The following is a 14,469-nucleotide window of genomic DNA, read 5'->3' on the forward strand; positions in this document are numbered from 1 at the left end:
TAGTTTTGTAAATAGAATTTTTTTTTTTTTTTTTTTAAAGGCATTTTATATGTTAATCTGCAATGCTACTTCCAAGCTTAAACATTTTGATCAAAATGGATTTTAGGATCATGAGAAACATACATTCAGTTAAGTGTGTCCAAGCTTTTAACACACCACTGCCGTTCAAAAGTTTGAGGTCAGTAAGATTTTTAAAAAAAGAAATTAATACTTTTGTTCAGCAAGGGCGCTTTATATTGTTCAAAGATGTCGGTAAATAATTTAAAAATGTTACAGAAAAAGTCTATTTCAAATAAATGCTGTTCCTTTAAACATTCTATTCATCAAAGAGTCCTGGGGAAAAAAAGTATCATGATTTCCACAAAAATATTAAGCAGCACAACTGTTTTCAACAGTGATAATGAAAGAAATGTTTCTTAAACACCAAATCAGCATATTAGAATGATTATTTTAGACTGAAGACTGGAGCAATGGCTGATGAATATTTAAACTTTTGAATGATAGTGTACATAGAAAAAAAAATCATGAACTTTATTTATTCTTATAGAAAGCATTTTGTCAGAAACCCCTAATATTCACTTCTGCATCTTACAGTTTCACTTATCTCTAACTCCATCTGTTTCAGACAATCGTTGATGAGCAGCTTGTGCTGAAGAAAGTTGCAGATGTATTAATTAACCTCTACGCCATGACAGCCGTTCTGTCCCGGACCAGTCGCTCCATCAGCATTGGCCTGCGCAGCCATGACCATGAGGTAACGGACTTTTAAAACTTTCACACTGCGGTCACAAGGTCAGTTTCAAAACAAGCCATGTTGATGGAGCACATTACCTGAACCTGTAAACGGATTCTCAGTTTTGAGACTTGCCTCTAGACTTCAATCTAGGGCTGGGCGATATAGCTAAAAAATTCAACAACGATATAATGTTTCATATCGTTCGGTATCGATAATTATTGACATTTTTTATAACCTTTTTTAAAACAACGAGCAATAGAAAAAATGTTTAAATTTAACCACTGTATTCTTGAGACAAACAACATAAATTCTATTATTGAGACAAACAACATATATTTTTTGTTTTAACAATCAAACACAAAATAAAAATTAAACAAATATCTCATTTCTAATGTTTTATATGCAGATTAAGTAGGTTTTAAGTAGGGCTGCACGATAAATCACATGCGATATTTAACGCGCATCTTATCAGTAAAGCCGGTTCTGTAATCAGCGGTAAATCTCCATCACCTACGGGCTTTCACATTGAGCAGCATTAACTACACAGAGCCGTTGTTCACTGACGAGCTGAGCAAAACCACGTTCATATTCGCGCGATTTTTTGCACAGCTCGTCAGTGAACAACGGCTCTGTGAGGAGGGCGCAATGAGCAAAATAATGCAGCGCATTTAAATTGTCGACGTAAGGAAGTAACTATAAAAACGTGCATTTCGTGCACGTCTAAATTAACTCATAAAAATCAAATATAATTTCGTAAATTGCATAAACAATTATGAACAAAACAGCATCATGTATTTATGCATTGATTAATTCAAAGAGCCGAAGCGCCATTCACACAGACTGCATTTAAAAGCATATGAGACGCACTGAAAAAGAAATAAACTTCCACAAATTCGTGATGTGTTTTCTAAAAGTTTAAACTGTTTTAACTTTGCATGGCTTTCTATACATCTCTTGTGTGAGACGCGAGTGCAGCAGTCATATTTGTCCGTCTAATAATGCGCTGAATATGCGTTCTGTGTGAAAGCATGGCTTGGTTTCGGTTTTAACCTAATCAAGATCTTCTCCGCATTGAACTTCTATATTTCTCTAATATTGTGAATGAATAACGCAGCAGCGGCGCGTCTCGTGGGCTAGACTAACAAAACATTAAAATGCAACAACGTCACTTACATCATTATCACCGCATCTCGCGTGCCATTGATGACGCTCTCTGGTGCACACCTAACATTCAAATGTACCGTCGATAAATATCAATACCGTTTTATCGCCCAGGCCTACTTCAACCTTTTGTTCAGTCAATGAAGGATGCAATGTTGAACAAGTACAGATTAGGGCAAAAAAGAAGAAACGGTTCATTTACTTTACCCATTTAGAGGACTAAAATTGAAAGGATCATTTTATTTGTTTGTGGACGTTGCAGTGTGACAAAAGAAGCACTTCTTCTCAGAAGTGGATTGGTCCCGGGAGCAGTGGCGTGTCCACAAGGGTGGCACGGGGTGGCAACTGCCACCCTTAAAATGAGCTTTGCCACCCCAGTTGCCACCCCAAAGCAGCGTATGGGATCGAAGTGCATTGAGAGAGGAGCAGCGTGATTTAAACTGAAGCGGGGATCTTTTGAAAGTCGGAGAGTTCTGGTTTTCGCTCGCTCTCAGAGTGCTCCACTACCGCTCAATCACTAGCACAATTAATGCCGTAACTATAGCCATTCTAAACTAGTTCTGCCTACAAGGATTGTACTGCACGCACACATGTACAGACACATAATGGATCACTTACACACAGAAACAAAAAATATTGTCAACGCTGCCCTGTGATTTGTCAATAAAAATGCTTAGAAACAGAAAAGTTATACCGAAAATTTCTTTGTGTTTTGAATTAATTAAAATCCACAGCTTCACTATTAGTAGAAAGACGTTGCACAGACAGGCAGGACTAATTTACACGTAATCGCGCTCTCACAAATGCATTCAAATAAATGTAATTTTACTGTGCTTCTATGTATCTGATTTAATAACCGATAAAATAACTGACGAAAATGTAGCCTACTATCATTTCATCCTTCCAAACAAAATTCACACTTCAAAAAGCTGCAATGACAGATTTAACTTTTAATTCTGATAACCTTTGAATTGTTTAATGCACACTTACTTAAAGGAAAGAAAATAACATTCATTTTTTTTGGTTATCATCATCATCATTATTATTATTATTGTTATTATTATTAGCCTACTATCCATTCATTCATTCATTCATTCATTTGGTCTTATCTGATCTGCTCAAGGGCTCTTACGTTTACATAGGCTACTTTTATCCAGAGAAAACTACATAAATCGCTCACCCTTTGATTAACTATAAGGGAGTGGAAACGGCAAGTGAATACATGAATCAGTGATCCTCTGCAGCCATCTACTGGTCATAGTGGTAATGTCATGTCATGTTCATTTTATAAGTGTTTGTTTTCAACTAGGTAGCAGTAATCTTCTGCTTAATGAATAAATATATAAATAAATATGCAGATCTTCTTTAATGTGAATTTTACATCATGTTTGAAACATTTAAAGCAGGCAGGGTTAACCTTACAGTAGAACTCAACTCTGGTTATTGGCAGACTTTCAAAAGCCTGCATCACTTGAAATAAGATTATAATCATTTAATTTTAAAGCACAGCCACTACAAAATCAGACTTCAGCACCTCTTTTAACAAAACACTGGCATCTAACAATGCCTTGGGGAAAAAATCAGATCATCTTAAAACATATGCATAAACCCAAATAGGAAATTAAACAGTTATCGAATAAGCATGCATCTTATTCTGTGTTCTAAACTCCTGAAACATTGGTGCTTCGTATTTTAGAGCAGTCACTGCAATTAAGAAATAAATGAATCAAATCTGTATGTGCGTGTTTGTGTGAAAACCCCCTTTGTAATTGTTAACATTTTCATAAGTAACTGTAGGCTAATTTAATTACACTTTTTTTTCTCAGTAACTGTAACAGATTACAGTTACATTTATTTTGTAATTAAATTACGTAATGTCATTTATTTTGTAATTAAATTATGTAATTCTGTTACATGTAATTAGTTACTTCCCAACACTGGTGTTGAATATACAGAATATATGGGGAGTACAAACACTGATCTGATCTTGCCACCCCTCATTCTGCTCTTGCCCCCTCTTTGCCATGCCACCCCAAGTATAAAATCCTGGACACGCCCCTGCCCGGGAGGCATTTCAATAAGCTGAATTTTAATTCATAGCAGCAGGGCTGTTTTGATTTTGCATGACAGAAACAATTGACGGAAACAATTTAATGACTTGTCATGCTGAGACGTCTGTCGTGCTGCTTGCTTGCATATTGGCTTTATCCGACCCATAAATAGTTATAGAAGGTTATACACACTTTTAAACATACATTTCATAATTCTGTGGTGTTATTTTTTTTTGTCTGTTCAGCTTTTGTGAAATTGTTCTTAGGTCAAAGAGTGTAAAATGATTTTGCCAACAAAAACCTCATAATCAAGGAAATTTGCTTGCACATTAATTCTAAAATCGTTAATCTAAACAGCCTTGTTAAATCTCTGCTGGCTTTCAGGTGCTGCTCACCAACACTTTCTGCAAGGATGCTCATTTCAAGAACAACTTCTTGTTGACTCAGCTTCAAAAAAGTGAGTAAAATGCACAGCTATAATTGATACCAGCCCTTCTCGTTTTATTGCATAGCAAGACAAAGCGCTTGCACATGTTGTAGAATTTTCTCCACAACCTTACAAACCATAAGTCCGTCTCTAACACTTGTATGCGCTCTTCATACTGTTCCAATTATTATCTGCCTAACTCCAGTCAATGCAATGCATTAGATCAGAGCATTCAGTGAACGGATTGGGACTTGTGTGTTTTCTCCAGATTCCCCAGAGGACAACGATGCCAACATAAAGAAGATCGCCCAGGAGGTCTTAGCCAAGAGGGCGTATGTCTGCTCACATCCTCTCGACAGAACCTTCTGACATGTCTGACAGGCTTCCCACAACCTTGTGTCTCAGTTTAACCCAACAAAAGTGAGAGTAACTGCTGTGATAATTAAATAGACTTCTCAGAATATGCAGTATTGATTGAGCCTCACTCTCCAATGTTTTAGTTCTTTTTATATCAGTTTTCTATGACATATAGTGTCACCTAAGTGCTTCTTAATATTTGTCGAACAACATAAAATGTGAACAAAAAAGTGATTTTGAAGCAATACCTTTAATGCACATGTAAGGTGATGTCTTTGTTGGTTCTCATCTCTATGATGTTTCTGCTGTGTTTGAAGTGGGCAGTTATCATGTGTCTTTGGGGCTTCCGAAGGTTTCTGGAAGGAGTGTGTGCTTTTCTCTTCATCTGTGAGTGCTAAAACACTATGCTTGTGGAGGAATGAATGTGGCCTCCAGTAATCTCTGTTAAAAAATCTAAACGTTAATGTCAGAGCAGTTTAAAATGTGATTAATTTTTTTCTCAGTTCTGCACCGCAGTGCTTCCAGAACGTTCTTTTTGTTTGTTTCGAGAACTTATATAAGTAGTGTGAATGGTTCTTGCTCCTTTCCAAGTTGGGGTGCAGTAATTTAGCCTGTTATTAATTATTAAAACCGTACAAACTGAAGCACAAGGATTGTGTCTAACCTGAAGTGGAATTTGTTGAACTGGGATGAGTATCTTGGAATTGCGTTTTTGTCCCAGCTCAGGCTGTGGTTCTGAAAGGGTCCAGGACAGAGCAAATGGAATATTGGCCTCCCTCTCTGCTGAGCCAGTCTTTTCAGAAGACTGGACCACAGAAATAACAGGAATGGACTGAGAGAGAGAAAAAAATACAGGGATTAGATCTCAAATACTAGTAAGCCTAAACGGTTTACAGAATCCTGAAGTATGTTTTTGAAGTACGTTGGACATTTGTCTGTTAGGAGATATAACAATCTGTTCTGTACATGTGATTTCTAAAAATGTTTTAAGTTAATCTAACAATAAATCTGATATAATTTTCAAAATGATATTTGACTGTCATGCATATTTTTATGTTCTGCATTAATGTCATTTCAGGAAATCATTTAGCTTTTTGTTCCTTTTAAAGCCATTCCTGGCCTATTTAGAGAATATTTCATGGACTTGTCCTTCAGTATGTCTTTAGTTTATCCAGACCAGCTTTCTTCATGTGACAACTGAACTCCGGAACTCTACCACTTCCTGTAGAGGTCTCATCGAACAACATCTTCCTCTGCCACCTGTTGTACTGAGCATGTACAGCCTGGAGCTGTCCCTCATGGAGAGGCTCCCCTAAGCAAAATACAAGGTAAAATGAGCCCACTTGAGTCTTGTTTCATACAAATGAATCTGGCGCCATCTTTCTTAGTTATCGATTGTACTGAAAAAAGACATTAGAGGACTTCAGAATTAATATAATACAACATAATACTGTTGCAGGGCTCCTTATGTTACTAGATTGCATTTTTTTTTTTTCTTTTCTTTCAATGCGTTATCATGCGCAAGTACAACATATCCACCTACCATATGGTTACACAGGAAAACAATAGAAAAACTGCAGAGTGGAATGCAAAAATGCCCCTAGTTGACTTTTCCCTTAGTGGAAGCTTTAAGATAATATACAGGTAAAATTATTTTAAAAAATATATATTTCCACTCAAATCAACATTTCATGTCCATGTAAATATTTATTTGGTGAGTAGTTGTGTAGTAATAATAATTGTGTGATTTGTTAATGTTAAGAGAATGTTACCAGCCAAATGAATGCTCAGGGGGGAGCGCTGGCCCAAACTCTTAACGGGGGCTTGGAGTAAAGTTCAAAATCCTGATATCTGTGGATCCATGACAGCCTGGATCTGGAAAGTGTTGGCTTCAATTTGTTCCCAAGGAGAATGTTTTCTCTCCAAGGCTGTGAACAAAAATAAAAAACATTAATCCCATGCTAAAAACAGCTGATAATAACAAATTGTAAAAACACAAATATACATGTTCAGTTGCTCAAATAGGAGAAACTGCTAATGATAATATCAGTCTGTCATCTGTAAGGTTCACATTTTTGGGTGCTACGCTCATGTTCAGCAGGGAACAATAAGTTACAGACTCTGAAAGGCAGATAAATCAATTTCAGGCAAGCACATGCTTCTAGATAACACTCTGTGTCCCATGAGTCAATCAGCATTAGCCCTGTCACCGAACTTGCAATCAAATACTGTCTTAAGCTCTGGGGATCTGTAAAGATGTGGGCAAGGTAGGTAAACATCAGTAAAACTCTATCTTCTTGCTTAAACTCTTAGGAATGTCCATAAAGTTGACATTGCACTGAGAGGGAAACATGACACAGATGGGGGTAATGGTGGTATCGCTCCTCTATCTGAGCATAGTCTGGGCACTTTGGGTGCTGGTTAGATTCAATACTGCTCTTAAAATCTGGGTAAGAGATGCGAATGCAAGTGGAGTCCTAGAAAGAGGATAAATAGTCACATTTCGCCAAATACAGCTTAAATAGGGATATAATCTCAAAAAGGCCCAGCAACCTGCCTAAGCACATCACAGAGATCTTTTTTCACAGTTGAACAATTTATTTTGGTTAATGCAATTAATGCCAACCTTCGAAAGTTCTCTGTAGAGTAGTTCTCCACCCTGATTTGGAGAGTTCATTCTTTGAACAGTAATATTTACCAAAAAAGTTTGTAAGTCGCTACTCGCCCAGTGGATGTCGTCAATATTTGCCTGAAATAAAAAATGCATTCAATCAATTGCTAATTCAGTTGCCTTCCAAACCCCATTTGATAAGCATATCAGTCATTCATTACCTGAATGAAGTCCTTCACATTTTTACCCTCATTCTGTTTCCATTGGAAATATTCTCTGTTGAAGTTGTCTAGAGGTATGCGAGTTCTCTTTCTAATGTTATGATGATCAGGTATATCCTGAGATTGCTTGGTCTCTGTTGCCAACCATAACTCTCCTCTCCCAAAATCCGATCCAAACTCGTTGCTTAAGCTTAGAACCATGTCAGCTGATGGGAACAGGTCATGGTGCACTACTTCTTGAAGCTTCTTGGTTTGGCAGATGTGGCTTATACTAAAAGGTTAGTTGGAAACATTTAAATTTTCTTGAACAATATCTCAGTGTTTCACTACATTTGTTTCACTAGTTTTAGCAATTACCACACTGAATACTTTTTTGTGAAGTATAATGCATCCAATTACACATGGTACTTCATTTTGAAATTGTAGTAAAACATTAATACTATCCTAAACCAATCACTGTGCTGTCTTGTAGCCTACTGAGAAACCCAAGAAAAAAGGACCATGCTAGAAAGAAGGTGGCAAAAGGGAGATGCTCTTTGGGTGTAATTGCATTTTTACCGTTTCATGGCTTCAAGACAGGCATGAGGAACCGTATTTCTGATAAACACCAGAGGCTCCATCAAAATGGTCTCAAGTGGTTTCACAAGGCAAACTGGACTCAGACCCATGTCAAGCATGTCATACAGTCGCTTTGAGAAACTCAAGTCTGAGTTATACAGCACAGTCACCTGTTCCTCATCATCTCCATCCAACCTGGAAAAGATCAGATCAGTCTGTATGATCTTTGGGAATGTTTGATGCATATTGGTAAATGTTGCGCACATGTGGGAGCGATTTAAATGATTACTCTCTAACTTCATAGGCACTGTAGTCCACAGTCTTTTGACTGCTTGATCCTTCAATCCTTCCAGAATAAAAAGGTGTAGAGCCTTATCCGTCATATGAAATCCAGTAAGAACATTCAGCCTTTTGTTCTCTCTGTCTTTGGTGTTTATTTTATGACCAGACATGACCCTTTGAATTGTTTCCTCTGGATAACAGTTTAGTTGGAAGGCATCTGCATTGATTTGTAGAATTTCTGATGTCAGTTTGGCTAAGAAGGGAGTATTGTTATACTTGAAGACATAAATCATGCGACCAAAAGGACAGTCTCCTTCACTGTTGCCATCTTCAGGATGAAGGGTATGTGCTATCTCCACCTGGACTTTCAGTTGGGCGTCAGCTTCAAGATTATGACCCACTGGCATTGCAATATCTGAGGGAACCTCAGAAGAACTTCTGAGTTTATTTTGCTTAGAAGCAGAGCACCTAATGGGCAGTTTCAGCTTCAAATAGTTGCATCCTCGAAGAAGATCTGAAGATCTAGTTTTGCTATGCCATATGAATCATGAAATTCAGTATCTCCTTTTTACGCATTATGACGAGTAGCCCATAAATCATCTTTGGCATCACTGGGGTCAGTCCCAAATATAGCTGGTGTACTGGAGGGATTTTCCTTTTTTCTATCTCGATCATGGACCTCGATCTTCATGGGTGGACCTCTAAGAAACTCAAACAGCTTTCCAGGACTCAGAAGACCAGTAAAAATCACATTTACATCCTTGAAGTAGATGTTAGCATTGTAATCATGGCCTTTGGTTCTGTAAATAGGCATGTTGTGGAACTTGTACTGGCAGTAGACATTAAGACATTTTGCCTATTGAAAGATGAATGTGATTATTCCTAATTTGTTTAATATGTTCATGTTGAATAATCAAACTAATCCTTTCTGAAATAGCGTACCTTAAGTAAATGGAAAGGGACGGGAAATGATGGCAGAGAAGAAGCTGATAAAACTGTGATGACTGCTGCTTGGATTTAAGTGGCTGATCAAGATTGATGTTCCAGAATCCCTCTTTTACTCCTCCGGAACAAAATCCCAGGCAGTCAGTGATCATCATACTCCCTAACATCATTCTCTCGTGGCTGGCCATGTCAGTCAGCAGAAACAACCTAGTCGTTAAGTTTCGGAGGGGAGTTCAGACATTGAATCCGCCATAACCAGAGCAGCTCTTTGTATGCTTCAGAGGCTGCTCCAAAGGGCTGCTGATTCTGACACAATGGCACTCAGAGACGACTTGTATAACGATCGGCACCTCCTCTTTTGGCGGGTTGAAGCGCCATTGGTTCATGCAGTTACACGAACGTGAACAAATCAGACTTCAGTATCAGAGTAAACAGGACTTTCCCTATAAGTGTCAGCAATGCAGCACTCTTTCCCTTATCTCAGGGAACCGAGGTTACGTTAGTAACTGGAGCGATTTCCGTCCTTAATGGATCATAGTTTGGCAAAATAATAATAGGATTGGGTAATAGCCTCCATCCTCCATCCAACCCTGTAATGAAAGGAGCTACATGTGATTTGTCTGGCTCAGCTTTATGGGAACAAGGCTAGGATATTTCCCAAGCTAAGGCATTCATCAGGAGCTCCCACTGGGGATCTGGATGAGACACATCAAAAGCTAAAGAAGCAGTCGGTTGGTTTTGGTTGGTGTCATTCCACAGCCAATTATAGTGGCTAAGTAGCAGGGACCCTGCAGGGAAACCCCTTACACAGATCCACCCCACAGCGCTCAGGAATAAGGGAAACAGCCCCTAAATGGCTAGCTGCCTCGCTAAAGTCATGTTCATGATGTATTATATAAACCTAACATTCACTTACAGGAAACCTGTGTGAGAGCCATAAGAGTGGGTGAGTACAATAGATGTTGGCTACTAATGGGGTTTTTTTGGAGCATAAAAATCAGAAAATTATTTCTATGCTCCAAAAACTACCATAAGGACTTTAATGCAAGTATCTTGCTCTACAAGAACATGTAACATGTAAACTTTAATGTCTCTTGTGAGGTTGCTAGGACGAACTACCTGCAAGGAGAGGAGTGAAACTGAGCTGCAGTGAGCCGGCCTCCTTTTCCTGTTTGACCCCCATGAGTTCTGCAGTATCCTGGGTGGATTTCTGGAACAGTGTCTTCGTAGTTGGCGATGTTTGGCTCTTTTCTACTCTTAAGCCACTCTTACTAGGAACTAAATTGAAATAGACAAATAAGATGACCACTGACATGCTACTTCAAGAGTCATAATGATAAAATCAAGATGAGACTATTTTATCTTGTGTATAAAGATGTATTAAGGTATTTAAGCAGTTAGTATTAATTCATCAATCCTGGTAGATTTACAGTACCGTTATAGGGTCAATAAGTTTTTTGTTTGTTTGTTTGTTTGTTTTTTAAACTTAATACTTTTATTTAATAAGGATGCATAAAATTGACCTAAGGTGACATTAAAAGCATTTGTAATGTTACAAAAGATTAATAATTAATTAATAGTTATTTCAAATAAATGCTCTTCTTTTATTAATCAAAGAATCCTGAAAATAAGCAGCACATCTGTTTTCGACATTGATAATAAGAAATGACAAATGGCTGCTGAAAATGTAGCTTTGCCATCACATTAATAAATTACAATTTAAATTATATTAAAATAGAAAAGTTATTTTATATTGTAATTATATTTCACAATATTACTATTTCACTGTGTTTTTGATCAAATAAATGCAGCCTTGGTGAGCATAAGAGACTTATTTCAAAAGACTTTTAAAAAACGTATAGACCCAAAAAATTTTAACTGTAGTGTATATACAAATGTGTTAAAAGTGTTTCAGTGGTGGAGGACTTGGATTCAGCTGTTGGTTTTTAAATGTACTTTTCATTATAATGACACTTTGACATTATTATGACCACACAATCAAATCAAACCTTTGTATGTTGTAAAACATATTAAATGCCATCGTAAATTTTTTATTCACATACAGTATAAGCATTAGCATCACGTTGTGCCTGTGGCACAGCAAAGCTCCAAATCTCTGCGGTTTTTCATAGATGGCCTTGTTCTCAGGTTCTCCTTCTCATAGATAGCTCTCATCTCACTAACCATCTTCCTGATGCCACCTTTGAGGACATTTAGCATGAACCCTGGCATTTTTATTTATTCAAGAATGGTTACTAGTAGGCGCCGATGGCCTCGTGGGCAGCGCGCCGACATGTAGCGCCATTGTGCTTTGGGCGTCCCGAGTTCGAGTCCCTGCTCGCGGACCTTTCCCGACCTCTCTCTCACCTACTTCGCTTCCCGTTAACCTACTGTCCTATCTAAATAAAAGGCATGAAACGCCTAAAATAAATAAAAAAAAGAATGATCACTAGAAATGCTGCATGTTTGAATTGTGTTTTGTGCTACATCTGTATAATATTCTCCCTTCTCATAGCACTGTAACAGATGTGAGGATGTGATTTCGTCGTAGTGAATTTCACACAAAGATTCACAGTCATTTTCCTGCCTACTGTGATGTAAATGACTGTCTTTAAATCGGTTAAAACACACTATGACTAGCCCCCTCCTGAAGTAATTATATTTTTCGTCTATCCTAGACACCGTTCACTTTACAAAGTCATTATGCTCTGCGGTATCTAAACTCTAGATATTGCTGTAAAATAGAGGTATTCAGACCACATTTACACTGAAGGAAATATTAATAGGAAACACAATCAGTAAAACAGGGGTAGATCATATCCATTTGATCAGGATCCTCTCCAGACCTCTCCTGTGGCAGTCTGAAGGCTTTGGTTCTGTCATTCCTGGCTTTGAAAAACACTTTGTCTTTGCTGTCCCATACTCTAACAGTGACCTTATGGGAGGCCATTTTAATCAGGAGCTCTTTGGTGACATTGAGTTTTAGAGACTGAGACCAACTCACCCACACCTGGTTTCCTTCTCGCCAAGGCTTCAGTACCTTGACAGAACAGATAGCACATGATTTTATGATTTTATAAAGATGTGTTCTATTTCAAAAGACAATAATAGAATTACACTACCATTTAAAGTTTGGGGTCGGTATGATTTTTATTTATTTTGAAAGATTAATACTTTATTTATCAGGTCAGGTAAGGTTCTCAGATGAAAGTAGTAGTATTATTCTACATATAAATAATAGATAGTTTACAAGTTCTTGCTTAGAATTAACCCCTAATTAATTCCAATAGTTTACCTTAGTCTCATTCGCCATGTAGAGTTTAGCCGCCAAGCCAAACATCACTAGATCCACTCTGGTTGGTTCAGGCTCATCAGGCAGCATGTTGTACTCAATGCAATTATAGCCCTCGGCTCTGGGGGCCTCCACTACCTCACTGGATGTGTCTTTCTTTCACTTTTTTTTTTTTTTGCTTTTCTCTGAATTGGTAAGATGCTCTGCTTGATTTAAGAAAACAAAAAAATAATATTATTATTCATGCTAAAAAATAAGACTATTTAGACAAGACAATGTGAGTTTATTTCCTTTACTGATGTCAAGAAAAAATATTTCAAATGCAACATCAAATTGCACACAAGTCTGAAACACTGTGCATTGAAACAATACCACCCCCATACCTTTAAAGATAGCTAATGCAATGCTGATTGTACAGGTGACAATGTAGCTAGACGCTGTTGTAAATGTTGTTATTTTTTGTTCCTCCTCAGGACTGGATTCTGGAATTTCCATATATGGTTCTTTACTTTTCTCAGCATCAGGTTCACAGTCTGTGAGTTGTGTGGAGTTTAAAGACAACTTTTTGAGAATCTTTTTTTGAGTCTTCATCACTTCTCTCCTTGTCAGGTGATGCTGAGACCAGTTCCATTCTCAATAAATGCTGGATAAGGTGATATAGAACGATCTCAAAAAAGTACTATGATGATACTGTATGTAATGGTTTCAGATACCACAATACAAAAAGAAAAACAAAACTTCTGTATTTATTTTATCATTTTTAATTTAAACAATGTTGAATAAGCATCATTATTCTATAAAGTTCATCAGAAAAACTTACCATAACGGACAGCAGTTTTCCAGCTTTCTCCTCACCGCTACTGCTATGTTTTAATTGATCGCATAAGCATTGGAAAACTTTGTAATGTTGGCTTTTGTTACATGGAATGCTTTGCGTCGCTTTGACAACCAGAGTCGCTAGAACATAATGAAGCTCGCGCGCTGGTAAATAGGAAATGACAAGCTGCTCATGGAACTGCAGCTACAGTCAACAGAAGTTACACAGTGGCCGATCGACATTCGACTCCACCGGCACTTCAAAGCTTTTACTTAGGCTCCTAGAGGGCTGAAAATATTATTTCTGCAACTTCTAAAACAATTCCCGTGCAGCCAAAGAAAACTTTAGTGAAAGGAATTTTCGAAAGTAAAATTTTCGAAGGTACAAAATGTGAAAAAAAAAAGGAAAAATGGCATAGTTCTCACCATTGCTTAATTAATGTTTCCTAGGAATATACGGTAAAAAAAAACACTTAATGGGATAATGCATTTAATTTAACAGTAATTTTGCTGTAAAATACTTTTTTTTTTCTTTTTTTTGCAAATAGAAATAATTACTTGTACCATATTACATATATAAAAATAATTTATAGATCTATTATGACATTATGATATTTGTTTTGTTCTTTAGTTCATGTTTATTGCATTATTTTATTTTATTTTTTATTATTATATTTTTTTGTCTATGCGTGGGTTACACTGTACGTAGGCTATAGGTTTATTTACCATTGTTCATAAAAATTGTAATTAACGTTGATGTATATGTCGTCTATTTTACTATCTGTATTATTATTGTATATTTCAGCATATTTTAAGTTGCGAAGTATTAGTTGTATGTTACATTATATCAGTTCTGTATATGTATGAAATATCCTGAAAATCACCACAATGACTCTCGAATTGCTAGCTTCTTTTCAAAAGTGTTTTTCCCCTCTGCAGTTAAGGTTTTGTGGGCAGTGCTCCCTTCACAGCAACGCCCCCGCGCGCACAGAGCGAGTGTCTCCTACAAGAG

General features: G+C 37.2%; 1 protein-coding gene and 1 pseudogene across 1 annotated transcript in view; one reads left to right on the plus strand and one right to left on the minus strand.

Moving 5' to 3' along the window:
- Nucleotides 1-5,726, plus strand: part of acad9 (acyl-CoA dehydrogenase family, member 9) — a 12,740-nt gene extending 7,014 nt beyond the window's left edge. The window contains exons 16-18 of the mRNA XM_016482316.1: nt 626-754; nt 4,333-4,405; nt 4,644-5,726. Of these exons, the coding sequence (XP_016337802.1) occupies nt 626-754; nt 4,333-4,405; nt 4,644-4,744 (303 nt within the window). The 3' untranslated portion in view covers nt 4,745-5,726. The remainder of the gene's footprint in view (nt 1-625; nt 755-4,332; nt 4,406-4,643) is intronic.
- Nucleotides 5,727-5,883: 157 nt separating this feature from the next.
- On the minus strand, nt 5,884-13,272 carry LOC107685720 (uncharacterized protein FLJ43738-like; annotated as a pseudogene).
- Between the last annotated feature and the right edge of the window lie 1,197 nt (nt 13,273-14,469).

The sequence above is a fragment of the Sinocyclocheilus anshuiensis genome, unplaced genomic scaffold (genome assembly GCF_001515605.1).
Source record: "Sinocyclocheilus anshuiensis isolate Anshui unplaced genomic scaffold, SAMN03320099.WGS_v1.1 scaffold257, whole genome shotgun sequence".
Lineage (NCBI taxonomy): Eukaryota > Metazoa > Chordata > Actinopteri > Cypriniformes > Cyprinidae > Sinocyclocheilus > Sinocyclocheilus anshuiensis.